This window comes from Xenia sp. Carnegie-2017, unplaced genomic scaffold, assembly GCF_021976095.1.
Source record: "Xenia sp. Carnegie-2017 unplaced genomic scaffold, XeniaSp_v1 HiC_scaffold_71, whole genome shotgun sequence".
Lineage (NCBI taxonomy): Eukaryota > Metazoa > Cnidaria > Anthozoa > Malacalcyonacea > Xeniidae > Xenia > Xenia sp. Carnegie-2017.
The window spans coordinates 333,694-353,913 of NW_025813539.1; the positions used below are offsets into that span (position 1 = coordinate 333,694).

Below are 20,220 nucleotides of genomic sequence, written 5' to 3' on the forward strand. Positions count from 1 at the left end.
AGAGACGAAGAAAAACAAGGCAGGATTTTGTTAGTATTTTTCCTCAAATATTTATTGGCTTTAAATTAGAGCAGTTTTGTCTCAATAAGAGTCAGACTTCCCAATAAAGCACCCAGTTTCGTCTCAATAAGATACAACCCTTTCGATTCAAAATTCGTGTACTATAGTCTTTTGCATGAAAGTTCTTGATCTACATTCTTTTTCATGAAAATTCGTTAACTATAGTCTTTTGCATCGAAATTCGTGATTTATAGTCTTTTGCATGAAAATTCGTGATCTATAGTCTTTTGCATCAAAATTCGTGATTTATAGTCTTTTGCATCAAAATTCGTGATCTATAGTCTTTTTCATCAAAATTCGTGATCTATAGTCTTTTGCATCAAAATTCGTGATTTATAGTCTTTTGCATGAAAATTCGTGATCTATAGTCTTTTGCATGAAAATTCGTATACTATAGTTTTTCCATGAAAATTCGTGTACTATAGTCTTTTGCATGAAAATTCGTCTACTATAGACTTTTGCATGAAAATTCGTGATGTATAGTCCCTTGAATGAAAATTCGTGTACTATTGTGTTTTGCATGAAAATTCGTGATCTATAGTCTTTTGCATGAAAATTCGTGTACTATAGTCTTTTGCATGAAAATTCGTAATCTACAGTCTTTTGCATGAAAAATCGTGAACTATAGTCTTTGCATGAAAATTCGTGATCTACAGTCTTTTCCATGAAAATTCGTGTACTATAGTCTTTTGCATGAAAGTTCGTGATCTATAGTCTTTTGCATGAAAATTGGTGTACTATAGTTTTTCCATGAAAATTCGTGTACTATTGTCTTTTGCATGAAAATTCGTCTACTATAGACTTTTGCATGAAGATTCGTCTTGTATAGTCTTTTGCATGAAAGTTCTTGATCTACAGTCTTTTGCATGAAAATTCGTTAACTATAGTCTTTTGCATGAAAATTCGTGATATATAGTCTTTTGCATGAAAATTGGTGTACTATAGTCTTTTGCATGAAAATTCGTGATCTATAGTCTTTTGCATGAAAATTCATGATCTACAGTCTTTTGCATGAAAATTTGTGATCTATAGTCTTTTGCATGAAAGTTCGTGTACTATAGTTTTTCCATGAAAATTCGTGTACTATAGTCTTTTGCATGAAAATTCGTCTACTATAGACTTTTGCATGAAAATTCGTGATGTATAGTCCCTTGAATGAAAATTCGTGTACTATTGTGTTTTGCATGAAAATTCGTGATCTATAGTCTTTTGCATGAAAATTCGTGATCTATAGTCTTTTGCATGAAAATTGGTGTACTATAGTCTTTTGCATGAAAATTCGTGATCTATAGTCTTTTGCATGAAAATTCGTGATCTATAGTCTTTTGCATGAAAATTGGTGTACTATAGTCTTTTGCATGAAAATTCGTGATATATAGTTTTTTGCATGAAAATTCGTGATATATAGTCTTTTGCATGAAAATTGGTGTACTATAGTCTTTTGCATGAAAATTCGTGATATATAGTCCCTTGAAACAAAATTCGTGTACTTTTGTTTTACTTTTTAGGAATGAAAGAGCATGGATTAAAGAGGAAGAAAAACAAGGCAGGATTTTGTTAGTATTTTTCCTCAAATATTTATTGCCTTTAAATTAGAGCAGTTTTGTCTCAATAAGAGTCAGACTTCCCAATAAAGCACCCAGTTTCGTCTCAATAAGATACAACCCTTTCGATTCAAAATTCGTGTACTATAGTCTTTTGCATGAAAGTTCTTGATCTACATTCTTTTTCATGAAAATTCGTTAACTATAGTCTTTTGCATCGAAATTCGTGATTTATAGTCTTTTGCATGAAAATTCGTTAACTATAGTCTTTTGCATGAAAATTCGTTAACTATAGTCTTTTGCATCGAAATTCGTGATTTATAGTCTTTTGCATGAAAATTCGTGATCTATAGTCTTTTGCATGAAAATTCATGATCTACAGTCTTTTGCATGAAAATTTGTGATCTATAGTCTTTTGCATGAAAGTTCGTGTACTATAGTCTTTTGCATGAAAATTCGTCTACTATAGACTTTTGCATGAAAATTCGTGATGTATAGTCCCTTGAATGAAAATTCGTGTACTATTGTGTTTTGCATGAAAATTCGTGATCTATAGTCTTTTGCATGAAAATTCGTGATCTATAGTCTTTTGAATGAAAATTGGTGTACTATAGTCTTTTGCATGAAAATTCGTGATATATAGTCTTTTGCATGAAAATTCGTGATATATAGTCCCTTGAAACAAAATTCGTGTACTTTTGTTTTACTTTTTAGGAATGAAAGAGCATGGATTAAAGAGGAAGAAAAACAAGGCAGGATTTTGTTAGTATTTTTCCTCAAATATTTATTGCCTTTAAATTAGAGCAGTTTTGTCTCAATAAGAGTCAGACTTCCCAATAAAGCACCCCACTTTCGTCTCAATATTTATGCAATTAACTCTATTTAGTAGTTACATAGAAGTTAGTGTTGAGTTTTGTATAAACATTCATAGCAATGCGATTGAGGTACGTGGTTAACCAGCAAGATGTGAGTAATTGTTAATTTACATATATGATTCTGCGTTCCACGCTTTCACTCTGAAGCTGGTCTTCTAAAAGGCAATGGTTACAATGCTCTTCTTCCCTCATAATTTCCAAAGCCAAATCTACTCTACAGGGAGAAACAGTGAATTAAAAGAACTGAGTTGAATGTTAGTATTGTCTATGTCACGTCTCAATTAAAACATCCCTAACTGTTAACTAAAACAAGATCAAAATTATAACATTCTTAAATCTCAACTATTATATCATCATCATGAACGAAAAAATTCCGCCAAATCGTTCATGTGATCACTACAGTTTTGGTCAGTAGCAAGAATTATCGTATAATTTTTATTGTCCTAACCTAAACATTGGAAACAAAGAGATTAAAAAACTAGGGGTCGTTGTCAGTGTTTTATGAAGATTTAATAATGATTTTGAACAAAAATGACGCCAAAGTTGTGAAAACCATCCGTCAGAAGTACACCTCGAATCCGGAATTCGATCCCGATAAGATCAAGACTGCGTCCACTGCTGCCGAAGGCTTGTGTCAATGGTCATTGCGATGGATTAATATGATAAGTAAATGAAGTATTTACTTGTTATTCAATGTTCATTATAAAATAAAATCAATGCAACGCATGCGCTGATTGCATAAGCATGTGAGCTCCGTTCGATCTGAGCTCAATCAATCAAATCAATCAAAGAGAATTTTGCAGATGGACCATGAATTTTCAAATCTTTTAATTCGTTCAACGCTCCTTCCATTCTCTATATAGTAATCACATACATCAGATTAAACTCAAGACCGGATTTAAGGTGCGTGGAGGTCTGGTTGTTTGCCTTCTCAGGATATGTACGTCAATTGGAGGTGGGGCAATATATTAATATATTCAGCTATACTTGGCTATTATCTTTTGAAAACAATTTCAGTTTCAAAAGAAACCAGCCTGGCATAGCTGAATATATAAATATGGTCCTCTCTATTAACGTTCGATAACCCTGTGAACATAATTACTTAACATGTGATTTAAGACTTTTTAACGAGTATACTAATAAATATCAACAAATACTGCATACACTAGAGTCTATTATAAAATAGCCCATTAAAAACCTGTGCTCCGATTGGTTGAATTCTCCTCAAATTCATGGTTTGTCGGATTTCATTTGACAGATAACGGAAATGTCTCATTTTCTACAGTTCTACTTAAGAATTTATATTTCGAGTTTGTGGCGTGTGTTTGGCAGTGAATGGGAAAAATTCTACGTTTCAAGGGAAGGTGGGAAACATGTCAGGGGAAAAGCGATCTTAGGAGACGTGCCCACCTCCCCGCGCCTCCCCTTAAAATCTCGCCTTGATTAAAATATAAAATAACTTCAGCAGAAACTGTTAATATTTAAGATCACATCGTACCTGACACAACACCAAAACAATCAAAATTATCGGAACCAAGGAACTTCCAATTTTAGCCTGTGAAAAAGAGCAAATTTACGATGATTCCATGATAAAGATACTTGGTCACATATAACTTTAAATGAGTATCTTCTGAGACAGTCTCATCTCATCGTAAAACAATGACGACAAATCACTATTAGTTCAAAAATAAAACGAACATCTAGCAGTAAAAAATTATGTCTCTTACAATGTATCTCCATGGATCTTTAATTTCAAAATGTATCCTAATGTATGTTAAAGTTCTTACACAATGTATGCTGATGTATGTTAATGTATCTTACATAATGCATGTTAATGTCTCAATGTATCTAAATGAATTTTATAAATTATCATGGCGTATTTCAAAATTGCTTTTAGTTGTATCTTTATGGATCGTTAAACGATCTAGTGTTTAACATGTACCTTGATGTATGTACCTTAAAGTTGCTCATAAAATGCACAACCGAGTTGTGATTTGAGTTTCTGTAATTCATTTCATATTAAAGTAAATGGTTTGAACCCGGGAGTATCGTTACATGTTTGTAAATGTAGATCTTCCAGGTTGGTATAGTCCTGAGAAGGACTGTTTTTGTTGTTGTAGACTGACGTTTCGACAACCTTAGCGGTAGTCATCTTCGGAGTCAAAAGTCAGAGTCAAATTCATTTTGACTCTGAAGATGACTACCGCTAAGGTTGTCGAAACTTCAGTCAACAACAACGAAAACAGTCCTTCTCAGGACTTTACAAACCTGGACGATCTACATTTACAAACAAGTCATTTCATATTAAATAATATAATCTCATACCTTTGCACATGTCAGGTAAATTTTCGACAAGAGAAAGCTCCACAAATCCTGCAAACAAATTATTCCTGCGGCGACAATGCAAATATGTGGCATCCATAAAAACTTAAATCTCAACGTAGTTACGGCCATAAAGGTAAAGAAGAATGTTTGTACAAGATGATAAACGACTTCAGGACGTCTTTTCAACGAAGTATGAACATTTTTCCACCATGAAATAAAATCATTACCACTAAAAAAGAAATGTAGTATGTTGTTTTTTTTTTCAAGTGAGAAAAATTATCGGTATTTAACCCTCACTATAGCCCTTTCTATCCCTACAAGTACAGTCTATATGTTTTGTATAGTACCAGCATTAAAGGCAGTCGATATGAACAAGGTGATAACTAGTGATATACTGACATCGATATCTGCGTACCGTCTCCAAAACAGAATAACGCCATTGGTATTTTTCGTTCTCATTGCTCATAATACCGACATTTAAACATTGCATCGAAATAGAAATACAATTGAAATTAATCATAGTTTAACAATACTAAATATATATTACCTTAACAATTTTTGTTAAATTAATACTACTTTAAACTTTTTAGTTCCACATGATATCAATTTCCATTGACAATTGGGTTGTGTTGTGAAATATGGCTGCAGTGTAAATAACCGCTTTGAATTTTATATTTTTTTATGAAATGAACAGTCAATGGTGAGCATAAATTGGCATACTTTATGATGCTTAAGTTTCGTAAAATGGCATAAAATATCGGTATTGGCACAATATCGGCATTTAAATATCTGCTGATTGTTATAACGCTAAATATGTATATTGGTGCATCACTAGTGATAACACTTTAACATTTCTCTGAACCCAAGAATACCAGCCATGGACAATACCAACAAGTCATTATGTACTTGTAATCAAAGCTCCAGGTACTGAAACATAAATTCCCTCTTTGTTTTACAAATCAATGTTTAAAATTGAAAATGATCAACGATAAATTTCAAATGTTAAAATCATGATCATGTTTTAATCGAGTAGAACTAGTCAGAATGTAACAAAAATACAGGTATACCTCCATTCTTCAAGAACACAAACAGCCAGTAATGTAAAACCAAAGACCACAGCAAATACATAACAAGGAAAGACCACATCCTCAGTCAAACGCCAGTATGTGTCCACAGGTAGCATACGAAATGACATCTTACATAAGTACAGCATAGCATCAAAATCTCTTTACAACTGACAAAAAACACAGTTGGTTAAGATGGTTGTATATGATACAAACAAGGTTTGCTGGACACATTTTTTTAGCAATCAAGCCAACTTTGTCTCTCATTATCTAAAAACACAAGTAGAGATGGATTTACTATCAAAGTTGCAGTAGGGTCATACCCATCTTATCAATAGCAACACACTCAAAGTTGCTTTCAAAATCAAATCTAAACCAAAGCATGCCCTATACAAATTCCTCTTGGATCAACCTCTGGCTTATGCATCCAGGAGTCAATATCATTTAGTCATATTTTAAAACCCTCCTTAAGGTTTCTCAAAACAATGATAAAGTCATAAAAACCAATGAAATGAAACATTTGCAAGTTGTAAATATACAATAATGTAACAGAATGCAATAACAGTGCCTGCCATAACTCAATGTAAATTTTAAGTAGATTTTTCTTTGTCTTTGGTGACCCAATTTACAATTCAGCATTTGCATGACATTGCCAAAATTATGAACACTTTCAAAAGTACCATGTTTTTGGCTATGTGCATGTGTGCAACCAGGCAATGATTCAACAAAAAAAATATCTAACAAATTGAAAAATATAAGTCGATTGATTTCATCAACTTTTGGTTCAAAATGTATTTGTGCTGAAGCTAACAATCAACAAAATTGAGGAAATTTTTTAAGCATATTAATAATAAGTAATTGCATCGTTTTGAAAACATGGACTTCTAAGTTCTTCTCATCCTTCAGACTCATGCTGTTTTGATTTGATAGTTAAAAACTCACTAGCGCAAGTTTCTTTCCAAATTGCACAAGAAACCATGCTATTACCTACGTGCAAATTTATTCATCATTTTAACTCATACCTTGCTAACTTTTGAAATAACCAATTATGATGCAACTGTTAACACCAATCATTTAATGATCATGTCATTCATGAACTGGAGAACAAAGACAAACAACAGGGAACCAATGATTACAAAGGACATATTTCATAACTAAAATGAAAATATTCACATCATTTTGTTGATAAGATAAATGCTAATAATCATGATATATGTTTATGTTTCAAAACACATTTATGAATGGCGAGTAATACCTTCTTCAACTTATGAAGTAACCATCCTTGCTCTAAATTGCTTTTGTTAAAGCATTCACCCCCTCTTGACTCTGTCATAAAATAACCACCCCTCCTACCAAGTGCTTTAGTAAAAGTTTTCTTTCCATGAAATCTTTTCAATTTTTTGCCACTTCAGCAATGCATTTTTGTAACGTTTGTTTCTTCTGCAACTTGTCAGCTGCATGTTTCACAATGAAAACTAGATGCGAACTTTTACTGTCAAGCAGATGAATTTTTATGATATTTCAAAGAAACCAACAACAAGTTCACTGTCAAAATTTGAAATTATGTTGAAATCAAGTAATTTCCATTTGCAGCCATCATCTTTTTAATCTGTATGCAAATCAAATGAAATCTCCATTTGAATTTAATGACAACACAACAATGAACAAATGGTCAAATTATTAACAAGCATTTGTTAACTCAATACACATTGTTTAATGTATCAATGCTCATATGTAATTCATAGCTTTAATGGAAAGTCATGTACATTTAGAAATCTCGACGAATCGGTCAATTTGACAGTTTCCTCAACTCAATGCTCAACTCTATCCTCTCTGTCATTAAAATTAAACCAAGAACAAGTACACCCCCCCTCTCCCTCACCTGAATATGATAAAGTATGAGATACTTTGTGTCGTTCTTCTTGCATACTAACTAATCATGACACAGTCTTGATTATCATACAACTCAATAAATGTTGAAAAACACAGTGCAAAAGTGTGTAAAGACGACATTTAAATGTAAAAAAGATCTCCGATCATGATACGGGGATTTCCGGCTGCTAGACTAGGCCTACCACGCATGCGCCATATTTCCGCCAAAACTTGAAATGTGATACAAAACATTCAAAACCTACGGTGAACGTTGAATATTTACTTGGCACTTGGTGCGTATGATTTTAAAGAGCAATAAACGTCTGAATTCAAGTTTAAAAAATTGAACCATTTGGGAACGTTCTACATCAAACAAAGTTTTATCGACAATTTCAAGTTGCTTCGTCTCTGGATTGAAGTAGGTTGCAATGATGAAACGTATTTAATTTGAACGATGGAACTTTACTTTTTAATTATATTAGTTCAATGTTGTTATCTTCATTAAATTTTTTTTACATGATGTACTTTAACTGTATTTGAGTGATTTCACTACATATCAGATTATGAAATATAATTGAAACCTTTAGATATTCTCCATCATTTATAAGGAATCAAATATGTAGAAACATGATACATAAGAAGTTTTTAAAGGTTTTTATGACATCATCTATGCACAGCTTATTTACTGTGAATGCTCGTTTTAACGCCGCGGCTCTTATTAGTTCCCTTATGTTCGCCGTCCATAAGCGGCGGTAAAACAAACACTGTACTAAAAAAATATAAAAGCTCATATTGTGTGACCATTTATGCGGAGGGGGGGGGGCAAGATTGATAATTGAAGGAGAAGGTATTTATATATTGGTATGTTTTAATCTTTTGTTTAATCCATACCCACAATTGATTTCAATAGAAGCTACTAAGGTAGGACATGCATATATGAGTATTTGCCACCCCCCAAAAAAAATTATCGAGCTTGCGCCACCTGTGTTACCTTGAAATAAATCTCTTTTCACACATAGAGGACAATTGTATGGTGGAGGCTGCCCTAATCTTGATTTCATTTTTGATAGTATCTGACAAACCTCGTTTACACGATAGAACAGCTTCAACGGTAATGGTGTTTCAGTTTCGTCTGAAGCGTATGAAATGATCGACATGTTTTTCTGTCTGCTGTTGTATAAATCAACAAAGTTACAAGTTCATTACGATTTTGAACAAAAACTATTTTTGAGATAAACATTACATCTCCAACAATTTGCTTTAGAAAGATTTCGTGCAAGCGTAGGACACGTCGTTCCCTGGGAATTTCTTTTGTAATTTTCAATTTTGACTGTAAGAAGTATAGTTTTTTTAAAAATGAAATTGCTTTCTTATAGTTTTTAAAACAACATTAAAAACTGAAGTCATGAAGAAATTTGCAAATAAACAGGTATGTTTTAGAAAATGGATAAAAGGAAAGGATGAGCGCTAAGTAAACATTTTCACATTTTTTGGATGAATTTCAATCAAACGTTTTTACAGGTTTCTTCTAAAACAATCGGTAATTCGTCAACGTCAAAACCCAAGGTCAACGGTGTAAATGACAAAAAAACTAAATCCATCATTAAAAGAAAATCCATCAAATATAACTGTAAAGCTCTGAAAAAGACTTCTTTAAGACGATCATTAAGAAAGCCATCCAAAAAGATTTATACAGTGGAAGATGTGCCTGATGATGATCTTAACATTTGTAAGTACTTTACTTTTAGTGTAGAGTCAAGAATATTTTAAACATCAGTTCATTACTGTGATTTGATATTTGCTTTAAAATTGTGAACAATGCAGTTGTTTTAACGATGGAGAACTTTTTCAAACAAATTTCATTGCTTTGAAGTACATCAATGGAATTATGTATGATCATTCAGTTCTTTATCCTGTGATGTAATTCTAACTTTTCTTTTTAGTTGGAGGTCACAGCTGTAGACACTGTGGAAGGATGTATAGTTATCCCGATTATTTAGAGAAACATTTAAAACGATGTCCAATGCTTGTTTGTACGAATCCCTGGGAATGTCCACGTTGTGGTCGAAAGTACAGTAGTGAAGACTATCTAAATGTTCACATGAAAAATGAATGCGGAAAAAATCCACCATTAAAACGACATGTGAGGGTTCAAACAGGAGAGAAACCTTATCATTGCAAACATTGTGGTAAAACATTTAGACAGCTTTCTAAATTGAATAAACATGTTAGGATACATACTGGAGACAAACCTTACCAATGTGAAAATTGTGGTAAAAGATTTACACAGCTTGGTACCTTGAAACGTCATGGTATGATACATACAGGAGAGAAACCTTATAAATGTGAACATTATGGTAAAAGATTTACACAGCTTGGTAACTTAAAACGTCATGGTATGATACATACAGGAGAGAAACCTTATAAATGTGAACATTGTGGTAAAAGATTTACACAGCTTGGTAACTTAAAACGTCATGGTATGATACATACAGGAGAGAAACCTTATAAATGTGAACATTGTGGTAAAACATTTTCACAGAATTGTGATTTGAATAAACACCTTAGGATACATACAGGAGAGAAACCTTATAAATGTGAACATTGTGGTAAAACATTTTCCCACAATAGTGCCTTGAATAAACACCTTAGGATACATACAGGGGAGAAACCTTATCAGTGTGAACATTGTGGTAAAACATTTACCCACAATAGTGCCTTGAATAGACACGTTAGGATACATACAGGAGAGAAACCTTATGAATGTGAAGATTGTGGTAAAACATTTTCACAGAATTGTGATTTGAATAAACACCTTAGGATACATACAGGAGAGAAACCTTATCAATGTCAACACTGTGGTAAAACATTTACACAGCTTTGTAACTTAAAAAGTCACGTAATGATACATACTGGAGAGAAACCTTATCAATGGGAACATTGTGGTAAAAGATTTAATAAGTCTAATAGTTTTAAAAGACACATGAGGATACACACAAGAAAAACCTTATCAATGTGAACATTTTGGTAAAACGTTTAATAAGAAGAGTAACTTGAAACAACACGGTAAGATCTATGCTCGTAAGTAACATTTATGATATTAATACTGTTGCAAGGGATTTACAAAGGATTGATTGAGAGTAAGGCTGACAAGAAGGAGGCCTTGGCCCTTCTAATCTTGTGAAGGACTGCCATCATGAAAAAATGAAATCCTTAGAGAAATTATGATGGAGGTAATCAGTGAAAAAATTTGATGCTTTTTACTTCTGTAAAAATTTTCCATGCAATAGTCATTTAATTATTTTAATATTAGTAATTGTAGTATAGATAGCTATACTACGTTGTTTGACTATACTTATCTTCATTTGATATGATTCAATGATTTCAATTGGATGTGAAATGTAGCAAGCCAGTCTATTCTTTTACTGTTTGTAAGTTGAAAATAATTTTATTCCCCAAATAAGCATCCAAATGAATAGAAGTGAATAATTTTGCAAGTTTAAAGCATTTCCATATTCTAATACTCATTTCGGACTTGTAAATTCTCTTTTTTAGAGTATTTCGTATTCGATTGTAATTTCAGCAGAATCATGGATGTTTAAAAACATTGAATATGGTTGATTCAAAATGTGCTTTACAGTACAATGTATCATATAATAACTTCCACTTTGAACATTTTAGCATGATCTAATTAATGGCTAATGGAAACAGCAAAGCATAATTATTTAACATTTATAAAATATTACTCGTACATAACTGTATTACTGTTGCAGGTAGCGAACCTGCAACAGTGACCTGCAACGCGTGTTTATATAACTCTACAGAATATTGGAAATGTTTTTCTATTTCTTAAATGTAACATATTCATTCAACAAGAACATTTCAAACTGTTTTAATCTTTGCTACTAGCGTGCTAGTCTGATGTTATAACAAAAGGTGCTAAACTACTCATATCAATTTTTCACCGCCAGCAATATAAGTTTATATGAGACCCAGAATGTAGCGTTATATGAACTGAGACATTGTCTTGTGCACATTGAATTATCATTTAATACTTTATAACGCTATTATTCCTATGAAGAAGTAGTTCTCAAATTCTTATATTATCATTCTAATGATATACATCAATAAAACTGCAACGCAAATCCGCGCAAATAATTTTTATTTATCTACAAAGTTAGCCTTGAGAAATCACTTCTTCACTTTTGAGCAGTACCAATATTACAATTGTTTACGTTAAAATAAAACAAACAAAGCTACATATTGAAGAATGAAACGAAAGGTTGATGAAATTAAAATAAAATATCAACGTCAAGCTGAAAAGCAAACTGCAATACTACATGAACGTGAGAGTGAAGAAGTCTTATTATTGGTCACATGGTGTAAGGATGGTCACATGGTGTAAGGTTGGTCACATGGTGTAAGGTTGTTCATATGGTGTAAGATTGGTCATATGGTGTAAGGTTGGTCATATTGTGTAAGGTTGGTAATATGGTGTAAGGTCACATGGTGTTAAGGTTGGTCATATGGTATAAAGTTGGTCATATGGTGTAAGGTTGGTCATATGGTGTAAGGTTGGTCACATGGTTTAAGGTTGGTCATATGGTGTGGAGTTGGTCACATGTTGTAAGGTCGGTCATATGGTGTAAAGTTGGTCACATGGTGTAAGGTTGGTCACATGGTGTAAGGTTGTTCATATGGTGTAAGATTGGTCATATGGTGTAAGGTTGGTCATATTGTGTAAGGTTGGTAATATGGTGTAAGGTTGGTCACATGGTGTTAAGGTTGGTCATATGGTATAAAGTTGGTCATATGGTGTAAGGTTGGTCACATGGTGTAAGGTTGGTCATATGGTGTAAGGTTGGTCATATGGTGTAAAGTTGTATTTAGAATATACATGAAAAAAATTCTCAATTGGTTATGAGCAGTGCAATTTATTTTTGAAAACTGTGCTCCTAATTGGTTAGTCAAACAAAGAAGTGATCTACGTAAGAGCCAATCATAATACAATATTTCGAAGGGGGGAAAGTTTAAGTTATTGTAAACAAAGCAACTACAATGGCTAGCGAAGTTTCAAGTTGATTTTCTTTGTCGAACGAGTTTACAGTTCACCGTTTTCAAAGTATTTCTGTATGAAAACATGAACACTGCTAAAAGTAGATACCTTGTTCTAGCTGCGTGTGCGGAAGCTATGGTGTTATGAAAAGTAATATTTGACGGAATTCAAAAATACGAGTTGGTCGATATTTACAACTTGCCGGCAGGATTGAGAAATTTTTTCATGTATATTATTAATAAGTAATAGCATGGTTTCTCGTGCAATTTGGGAAAAACAGGCACTCGTCCTTCAGACTCGTGCAATTTTGATAGTCTTTGAAAAACTCACTCGTGCATGTTTTCCCCGAATTGCACTCGAAATCATGCTATGACATATACGAATCATACCTGAGTGGCAAATCGAAGTGAACATAGGGTTTCCTGGAAAGAGTCCTCGCGAGGAGAAACATTCACGAACATCAAACTGAAATATGAATGTATTATTCACATACACTAATTATCACAACTAACACATGTTAATACTTCATGTCATCTACAATGACGTGCGTACATTGATGAAAATCTGATACACATATATTCAGTAATACCAACCTTTTACTGTTACCACCAAGAGAGTTTTGCAACAAATGAGTTAATTTCGAGTTTCTATAAGGCACGTGACTAGCCTAAAATGTATTATAATTTATTTGACTATCATCTCTCTACACAGTATAAGCTACGTATGATTGAGTAAAATTTAAAAACACACGCAAACATTTATTTTCTGGAATAAATAATCTAAACATGCAATTTTTATTGTTGGAATTTCAAAGAACGGTCTATTGTTGCAGATGTATATATTTTTCTTATATTTATGTAATGTTTGAAAATCGCATTGTGCACAGCGTTAATAGAATACAAAAATCATATCTCCTGTCAATGAATTAAAGTTCATCCATCATAAGGTAAGTATATGCTTACCTTCTTAGCCAAGGAGTTGAAGACTGTACCCAAATGTGTGAGGCTCTGGTTTATGTGTTTAGCTTCCTTAAGTCTTAATCCTGTTGATCCGGATTGACTTATACTTTCAGAACCCGCCAGATCAACCAAACTCAATACCCCTGAAAAAATTTAGCTCATCGTCATCGCAAAACAATAGATAACAATTTTGCTACTGAATATATAATAAATTCGAGGAGACATTTACAGCCACGGCGCCAAAGAGAGTGGGGACTAGAGCACACACCACCCCCACCCCACTTTTTCCCCAGATAAAGTTTTTGCTAACATTTATACATTTTAGCTAAATTAAAGGCAAGGTAAGACGTAGTATATTTAGTTAATATATGTCTTAAGCCTGTTTTCCAATAGCCATCGTAACGTATCGTAGCAAAACGTAACAGGGCGCATGCTATGATAGGTTACGACACGTGCCTAGTGGAAAACAGGCTTTAACCAACCCCCCTCCAGATTTGATTTCGCTGCGCAGTCCCTGTTTTACCGCGTGGAAACGTGTTAAAGCAGAATAAAAGCTGGACTAATCATATAGAACTAAGTCGATAGTCAACATCCATATTCTAATATGACGAACTATTTCAAAAATTCTTAAACTGAAAACAAAAACATAAATATGCATAATCCTGCCTTGACTTAGTTCCCCATTTATCTCATTACTCCCGACGAGTTTTAGTTGAAAGACAGAGTGACTTCTCGACGAGCGATCGTTACAGTTTGTAGCGGCCACAGAACGATTTTCGTAAGCCTTTCGAAGTAAACTGGACACCTAGAGTATGAAAATTTTACAATATAGATATAAAATAACAAAAAACAATAGCAAAAAGTGAGTGAGACCACACTCATTGTAATCATGTTTCTTAAAGAGTAAATATGCCATGACAAGCTCACTTACCTAAAAATGACGTACGTTACAAAATAATAGGGAGCTTTAGCAAAGACTACGAGTACGACTTACGTCATTTTGGCGCAAAAACATTGTTGCGACAACAAAACACGTAGCCGTAATCGTGCTAAAGCTCCTAGTATATTTAGATGACAAATGAATGTAAAGCATTTTATTAATTACAAACAAGATGCAACACAGCAGTGTATTGTACGCAACGTAAAACATTATAACGCAAATTAGAAGGAATTCTACGAGTCAACAGTTACAAATGGAAGTTGTACAAGATACAGCACGATGCATGCGCAAACCAGTGTTAAAGAGCGAGTGTAACGGTTTATGCTGAGTAACTGGACGAGCATGGGCGTAACTGGAGGAAGAGGCTGGAAGAAGAACTGAGAGAAGAGGCTCGTACTCATATATTCATGATATGTAGTGTTAAGTTCTTTTGAAAGATAGTACTCTGTATAGCAGTATTGGGAAAAGAAGAGAATTTTGGAAGAGAAAACTAGCAACCGGTTTTACAAGCTTTGTACAATTTGCATTGGAAGCCTTTCCGAAAACCCCCTCAAAAGCATGTTCTTTTGCAAATGATTTACTGGAGCAAATATATTGCCTTTCTAAAAATTCAACTTTTCCACTTTGCTATTCTACCTATTCAAATAGAAGAACAGTTGTCACAGATTCTTTTAAGGGGATACACTGGCTGTTTGTATAAATCAACTCGAAAAAGCATTTCATGTGGCTTGCTTTTAATTTCTATGAACAATTTTAGTTTTCTCATCTGATATGCGTCTTTTGGATGATCAGAAGAAGCCCGAGAGTCAACTATAAGAAAACCATCATTTTCGTCTTCTCAAACTTTCTCTCTCAGCGTTGCCGTATGAAGGCAACATAAAGGAAACCATCAAAAATTTTGGAATTAAAGGGGTGATCATTTCCTTCAAAAAGGCTATACTTGCGTGTTATGGGGAACACTGTCCCTGTTGTATAACGTTTAAGCTTAATCAGAAGACGGGCTTATGTTTCATCAGAGGCTGCATGTGTTGCCTCTTATGAGGCTAGTGCATTGGCTTCCTTTGTCGCCGATTGCTGTGATTTTTGAGAAACCACGGATGCTGAGAGAGGGAAGTATTAAGTTCTTATTATCAACCATAATTTTTTGCAGTAAAGTAAATGGTTTGACCGAGAGTATCGTTACATGTTTGTAAATGTAGATCGTCCAGGTTGGTATAGTCCTGAGAAGGACTGTTTTTGTTGTTGTTGACTGACGTTTCGACAACCTTAGTGGAAGCCATATACAGAGTCAAAATGACTCTTCAGAGATGAACTCTGAAGATGACTACCGCTAAGGTTGTCGAAACGTCAGTCAACAACAACAAAAACAGTCCTTCTCAGGACTATACCAATCTGGACAATCTACATTTACAAACACATAATTTTTTGCGTTACATAGAAGATGGCGATTCACGTAGGAGACGTACGTAGCCGGCATGTTAGTATGAGAAAACTAATTACGAAATTCAACGATATCATCGTTTGCTTCAATAATAGAGAGCTAAAAACGTAAAACTAAGGCGAAACAAAGTTTAAAAAAAAAACATAGGAACCATAACCTAAAACGAGATAAACTTAAAGCAACACAGATAACTCACTCCACAACCGCAAAATCCAAAAAACTGAAATGAAAAAACCTCTTCAAAAAAATCTTGCTTGCGCACACGTGTTACAGCCTTTCGTACGGCCCCGTAACGACTTAGGCCGATGACGAAATAGAATGCTACTTACTTGATCGGATGATGTAACGGCAACGGCTTTCAAGTTGGTAACAAACACATCGTTGACTTGTTTGCCATTGTTTGTGGTTACTTGTTTAATCTCATGTTTGCTGTCAGGGTTTCCAAGGAGATCACGTATTGTCTCGGTGTATATTTCGAGAAAAGACGCTTGTATCTCGTACTACATAAAGTTTTGGGAAAAATCATGATTGAATAAATGGCTGGAAAAACCCCAATCGAGCGATTTAACATAATCATGTGTCGTGAGCTACATGTATCTTTCTGAAAAGTCAACTCGTCATTAATAATATACTTTATGTGTACAAAATTGACATTTATTACCTTCCAACCTTTACTCATGAGATCCTTGGCACTAAAGAAGACTTGTTCCATAGCACGTGGTATCACACCCCACGTATCACGGCCTTTGATATCACTTTCCATTGTAAATGTTTTACCTGATCCAGTCTGACCATACGCAAAGATGCAAACATTGTATCCATCAAGCACACTTTGAACTAGCTGTGCTGTTTCTTGATAAATCGTTACTTGAGTGGTTTCTGGACAAAATGCTTTGTCAAATGAAAATGACATTCTGGCTTGTTGGCTTTTCTTAGACAAAGTACTAGACTAAACAGGAAAGTTTGCAAAACATTTGAATCAATCTTCAATATTCACCAAACAACGTTGGTATGTTTATGTGCGTACGTAAACATAAATAAACGGAACAGCGTAATGTTCCCAATAAAAGATTGAAAGGAACAGCGTAATGCATTTTACGGAACAGCGTACTGTTCCCAATAAAAGATTGAAAGGTCTACATAAATAAACACATACCTTGCTGTTATTGCGTACAATAATATCAGTGTCATTGGCGAACTCCATATTAATGAGCGAAACACTAGTTTCTGAAGGCAGACTTGGCCGAACACGACAATAGACGCGAATGTTACCCTTCAACTCTTGTACTTTATTATGAAGCTGACGTCGTATTGTCTCCTCACCTCGAAGTCTCGCCTCCAGTTCACAAACTCTTGTTCTCAACTCTTCTCTTTCACGATCAATTAAATCTTTTTCCGACAACACCCTCTCAATTTCGCCTCTTAACTCTTCCTCAACTTCTGTCTTTTCATTCAGTCGATTTTGCAATTTTTTACTCAATGCTGCAGCCTGAAGAAAAAGCTTTTTCAATGAGGACACAAAAGTATATTTATACGTAGAGGAGGAGACGACTTTTCAGCATTTAAATCAGTAAGACCCAACGGACTCTAAATGTTCCCTAACTCTCATACGTACTTTTGGAGTGCGACAAAGAAATTGCGCTTCTTAAAATCAACATCAAACTAATTTCTTAGTCAGAATTTCGCTAATTTTTTTGCAAAGCAAGCACTCAATGAAGTGAAAGTATCGTTTTTAAATCGTTGATCCAGAGGGTTCGGATCACTTTAACAATCCGCCTACAAAAACGTACAGATTATATTCATGCATCTCTATCTAAGGAAATTTCACAGTTCTAAATGAAATGCGAAGGCAAAGAAGTTCGCAAAGACGAATGTTTTTAGGCAGCATTTCTAATCCATGGGTAAGTCATAAAATCAAATCGGCAATAAAAAAACCTGACTTATGCCTGTTTTCCACTAGCTACGTATCGTAAGGTATCGTAGCAAAACGTAACATGGCGCATGCGTGCTTGCGCCTATTGACCATCAAATTCATAAGTACGCATGCGCCATGTTACGTTTTGCTACGATACGTTACAATACGTGGCAAGTGGAAAACAGGCTTTAGTGACTTAAATGTTTCATTAGCGTAGCAAGGCCGCAAGTAGAACTCCTGGTATGTAAAGTTTAGAGCACAATCATCAATCATTTTTAAAGAAAATGTTTTTACAATGATTAAACACAGAAAAGTTTGCATAGCACGACAGATTTACAGGTGACCGCCCCAATGTAATGTTTCAATGTTTCGTCGTAAGTTCCTAACAGAGAAAAGCAATTATGCATTTTAAAAAACCAAAATCATTCAAAATACATACTTCTTCCATTTCTTTTTCTTTCATCACAACGTTTCCTTGAAGTTGGTGTTTCTGTGACTCCAATATCTCAATTCTTTGAATGCTTTCCTGCTGGGTACTTTTTAATGTACCCAGATACTGCTCCATATCCTCCATACGACCTTTATAGTCCAATGGAGCACGCTTTGGGGGAACAACTGTAATAAAAACGAGCAAAACCAGTTATAATAAATAAGGCATACATGTACACATAGACAAGGGGTGGAAATGTATAAGTATAACGCCGAGGTTATAAGCAATTGGGAATGAAAAGTGGAAAGACTAAGGTTATTCTTTTAAGCTTATTTTCAAATTAGTGGTTATAATATTTTTGCTCAACCTTGAAGCCCGGTTTGCTTTTGTTGTATAATGAAACATATTCCAACATAAAAAGTCATTCAGAAAACTCGTGCATTAGAGCTCTTAGTATTTATAGAAACATACATGAAAACGTAGTTCTACAACTGGTGATATTCTGACTCCATTTTAAAACCGACATTCTATACAGTGTTTCCAGTGCACAGTGTTTAAGACAAAATTGAGTAAAAGTTGTTAAATTAAATATGGCATTTTCTTTGCCAACGTTAAAATTGTCAAACAAGAAAATTTGTCATCAACTTTAAATTGTTTCACTTCTTTGTTTGATAGCTTGGTCTTGTAGAAACATATAAATGTAAACCTATCTTCGTTCAGTAAATAATTTCATTAACTTACGCTCTAGGCACTTTTTGGTGTTAAACCTGTACAATCTAGGTTTATACAATTGCACTTTTTGGTGTTAAGCCTGTACAATCTAGGTTTATACAATTGCACTTTTTGGTGTTAAACCTGTACAATCTAGGTTTATACAATTTTACAATTGCAAAATGTTATAGATATTTGGACCCAAACTATACGTTGCGCAAAATCATAAGTGATCATATAATGTGAACACATAATTATATAATTTTAATTATAGATAACAAGATAAATGAAGTTGATTCAGAGGAAGAGGAAAATATGGATGTGGTTTGTAATATCTGAGTATGACATTGAAATAATTAAATTAATTTTTTAAAATGTTATTTCTAAAGTAATTATATTTTGGTCTTTTTTAGGTTGATGAAGAATAATCTGTTAACGAACAAGAAGAGAGAGAAATCTCACCTGTCATGAGAAAATTGTGTAGCTGAATTAAACATATTGGCTGAAAATGTTAACCACTGCAAAAAAACTGTCGCTGAAACGTTGTCCTCAGAAATAATGTTTACTCAAGAAATTGTAATGCATGTCCTTGTTTTTGTGGGCAACGCCCTTTTGCAGGGCAAATTTTCTCCACACCCCCCCATTACTCTAAGTCTAGTTACGCCCCTGTCTATAGTCAGTACTGTAAGTGATGCATTTTGCCGAATCCCAGTCAATGTTGTGCTTTGTGATTCGGTGATGTTCAGCAATGTGATTAGTTTTGTCTTGTTTCTTATTAGCTCGTTTGTGCTCAGTAAGTCTTATGTTTAAGTTCCTGCCAGTTTCCCCGATATAGGAGGCGTGGCAGTCGGAGCAGTTTATTTTGTAAACTGCACCTTGTCCTTTGTGACAAGGTGCACCTTGTCATTCGTGACAAAGAACACCTTGTCATTCGTGACTCGGAGCAGTTTATTTTGTAAACTGCACCTTAATTGTGCACCTTGTCGTTCGATGACTACCGCTAAGGTTGTCGAAACGTCAGTCAACAA

At 34.1% G+C, this 20,220-nt stretch overlaps 3 protein-coding genes and 2 long non-coding RNA genes across 12 annotated transcripts; 3 read left to right on the top strand and 2 right to left on the bottom strand.

Moving 5' to 3' along the window:
* Positions 1–7: 7 nt before the first annotated feature.
* LOC124459277 lies at positions 8–2,367 on the top strand. Of its 2 annotated transcripts, XR_006953555.1 has the most exons (3): positions 8–29; positions 1,569–1,616; positions 2,319–2,367. It is a non-coding gene; the product is annotated as an uncharacterized LOC124459277 (long non-coding RNA). The 2 variants fall into 2 exon arrangements; XR_006953554.1 differs by lacking the exon at positions 8–29 and having other exon boundaries at positions 1,536–1,616.
* On the bottom strand, positions 2,363–7,878 carry LOC124459259 (probable C-mannosyltransferase DPY19L3). Of its 6 annotated transcripts, none has more exons than XR_006953535.1 (7): positions 7,751–7,878; positions 7,124–7,477; positions 6,891–7,022; positions 5,872–6,138; positions 4,805–5,033; positions 3,978–4,034; positions 2,363–2,688 (listed from the first exon to the last, which is right to left on the bottom strand). XR_006953535.1 is itself a non-coding variant. In XM_047008762.1 (7 exons), the coding sequence occupies exons 4-7, from the start codon at positions 6,015–6,017 to the stop codon at positions 2,649–2,651; spliced, it is 477 nt and encodes a 158-aa protein (XP_046864718.1). In that variant the 5' UTR covers positions 6,018–6,038; positions 6,891–7,022; positions 7,124–7,477; positions 7,751–7,878; the 3' UTR covers positions 2,363–2,648. The 6 variants fall into 6 exon arrangements, 4 of the variants coding, with proteins under 4 accessions (XP_046864718.1, XP_046864717.1, XP_046864720.1 ...); XM_047008762.1 differs by having other exon boundaries at positions 2,363–2,693; positions 5,872–6,038; XM_047008761.1 differs by having other exon boundaries at positions 2,363–2,693.
* Positions 3,309–5,351, top strand: LOC124459271. Its single transcript, XR_006953548.1, has 3 exons — positions 3,309–3,382; positions 4,820–4,994; positions 5,149–5,351. It is a non-coding gene; the product is annotated as an uncharacterized LOC124459271 (long non-coding RNA).
* A 1,249-nt stretch (positions 7,879–9,127) lies between the features above and the next one.
* LOC124459256 (zinc finger protein 501-like) lies at positions 9,128–10,975 on the top strand. 2 transcript variants are annotated; one of them, XM_047008758.1, is made up of 3 exons: positions 9,144–9,169; positions 9,262–9,469; positions 9,684–10,975. In XM_047008758.1, the coding sequence occupies exons 1-3, from the start codon at positions 9,146–9,148 to the stop codon at positions 10,757–10,759; spliced, it is 1,308 nt and encodes a 435-aa protein (XP_046864714.1). In that variant the 5' UTR covers positions 9,144–9,145; the 3' UTR covers positions 10,760–10,975. The 2 variants fall into 2 exon arrangements, with proteins under 2 accessions (XP_046864713.1, XP_046864714.1); XM_047008757.1 differs by having other exon boundaries at positions 9,128–9,469.
* Positions 10,976–13,112: 2,137 nt separating this feature from the next.
* LOC124459308 (carboxy-terminal kinesin 2-like) lies at positions 13,113–17,520 on the bottom strand (the record flags this gene model as incomplete). Its single annotated transcript, XM_047008796.1, has 7 exons — positions 13,113–13,261; positions 13,390–13,463; positions 13,759–13,898; positions 14,422–14,560; positions 16,466–16,636; positions 16,798–17,085; positions 17,293–17,520. Coding segments are annotated over 7 exons (1,122 nt in total), but the record flags the coding sequence as incomplete, so codon positions are not given.
* Positions 17,521–20,220: the final 2,700 nt, after the last annotated feature.

Bases quoted from the DNA above. Each gene is read 5' to 3' on its own strand.
- LOC124459259 (XM_047008764.1), bottom strand. From the start codon at position 6,017: ATGCTGTACTTATGTAAGATGTCATTTCGTATGCTACCTGTGGACACA. The intron at 5,034-5,871 runs GTATACCTGTAT...TTTCTTTTTTAG, and splicing joins TGTGTTCTTGAAGAATGGAG to TGGTAATGATTTTATTTCAT. The intron at 4,035-4,804 runs GTATGAGATTAT...TCTTTTTCACAG, and splicing joins TTTACCTGACATGTGCAAAG to GCTAAAATTGGAAGTTCCTT.
- LOC124459256 (XM_047008757.1), top strand. From the start codon at position 9,235: ATGAATTTCAATCAAACGTTTTTACAGGTTTCTTCTAAAACAATCGGT. The intron at 9,470-9,683 runs GTAAGTACTTTA...TTTTCTTTTTAG, and splicing joins TGATGATGATCTTAACATTT to TTGGAGGTCACAGCTGTAGA.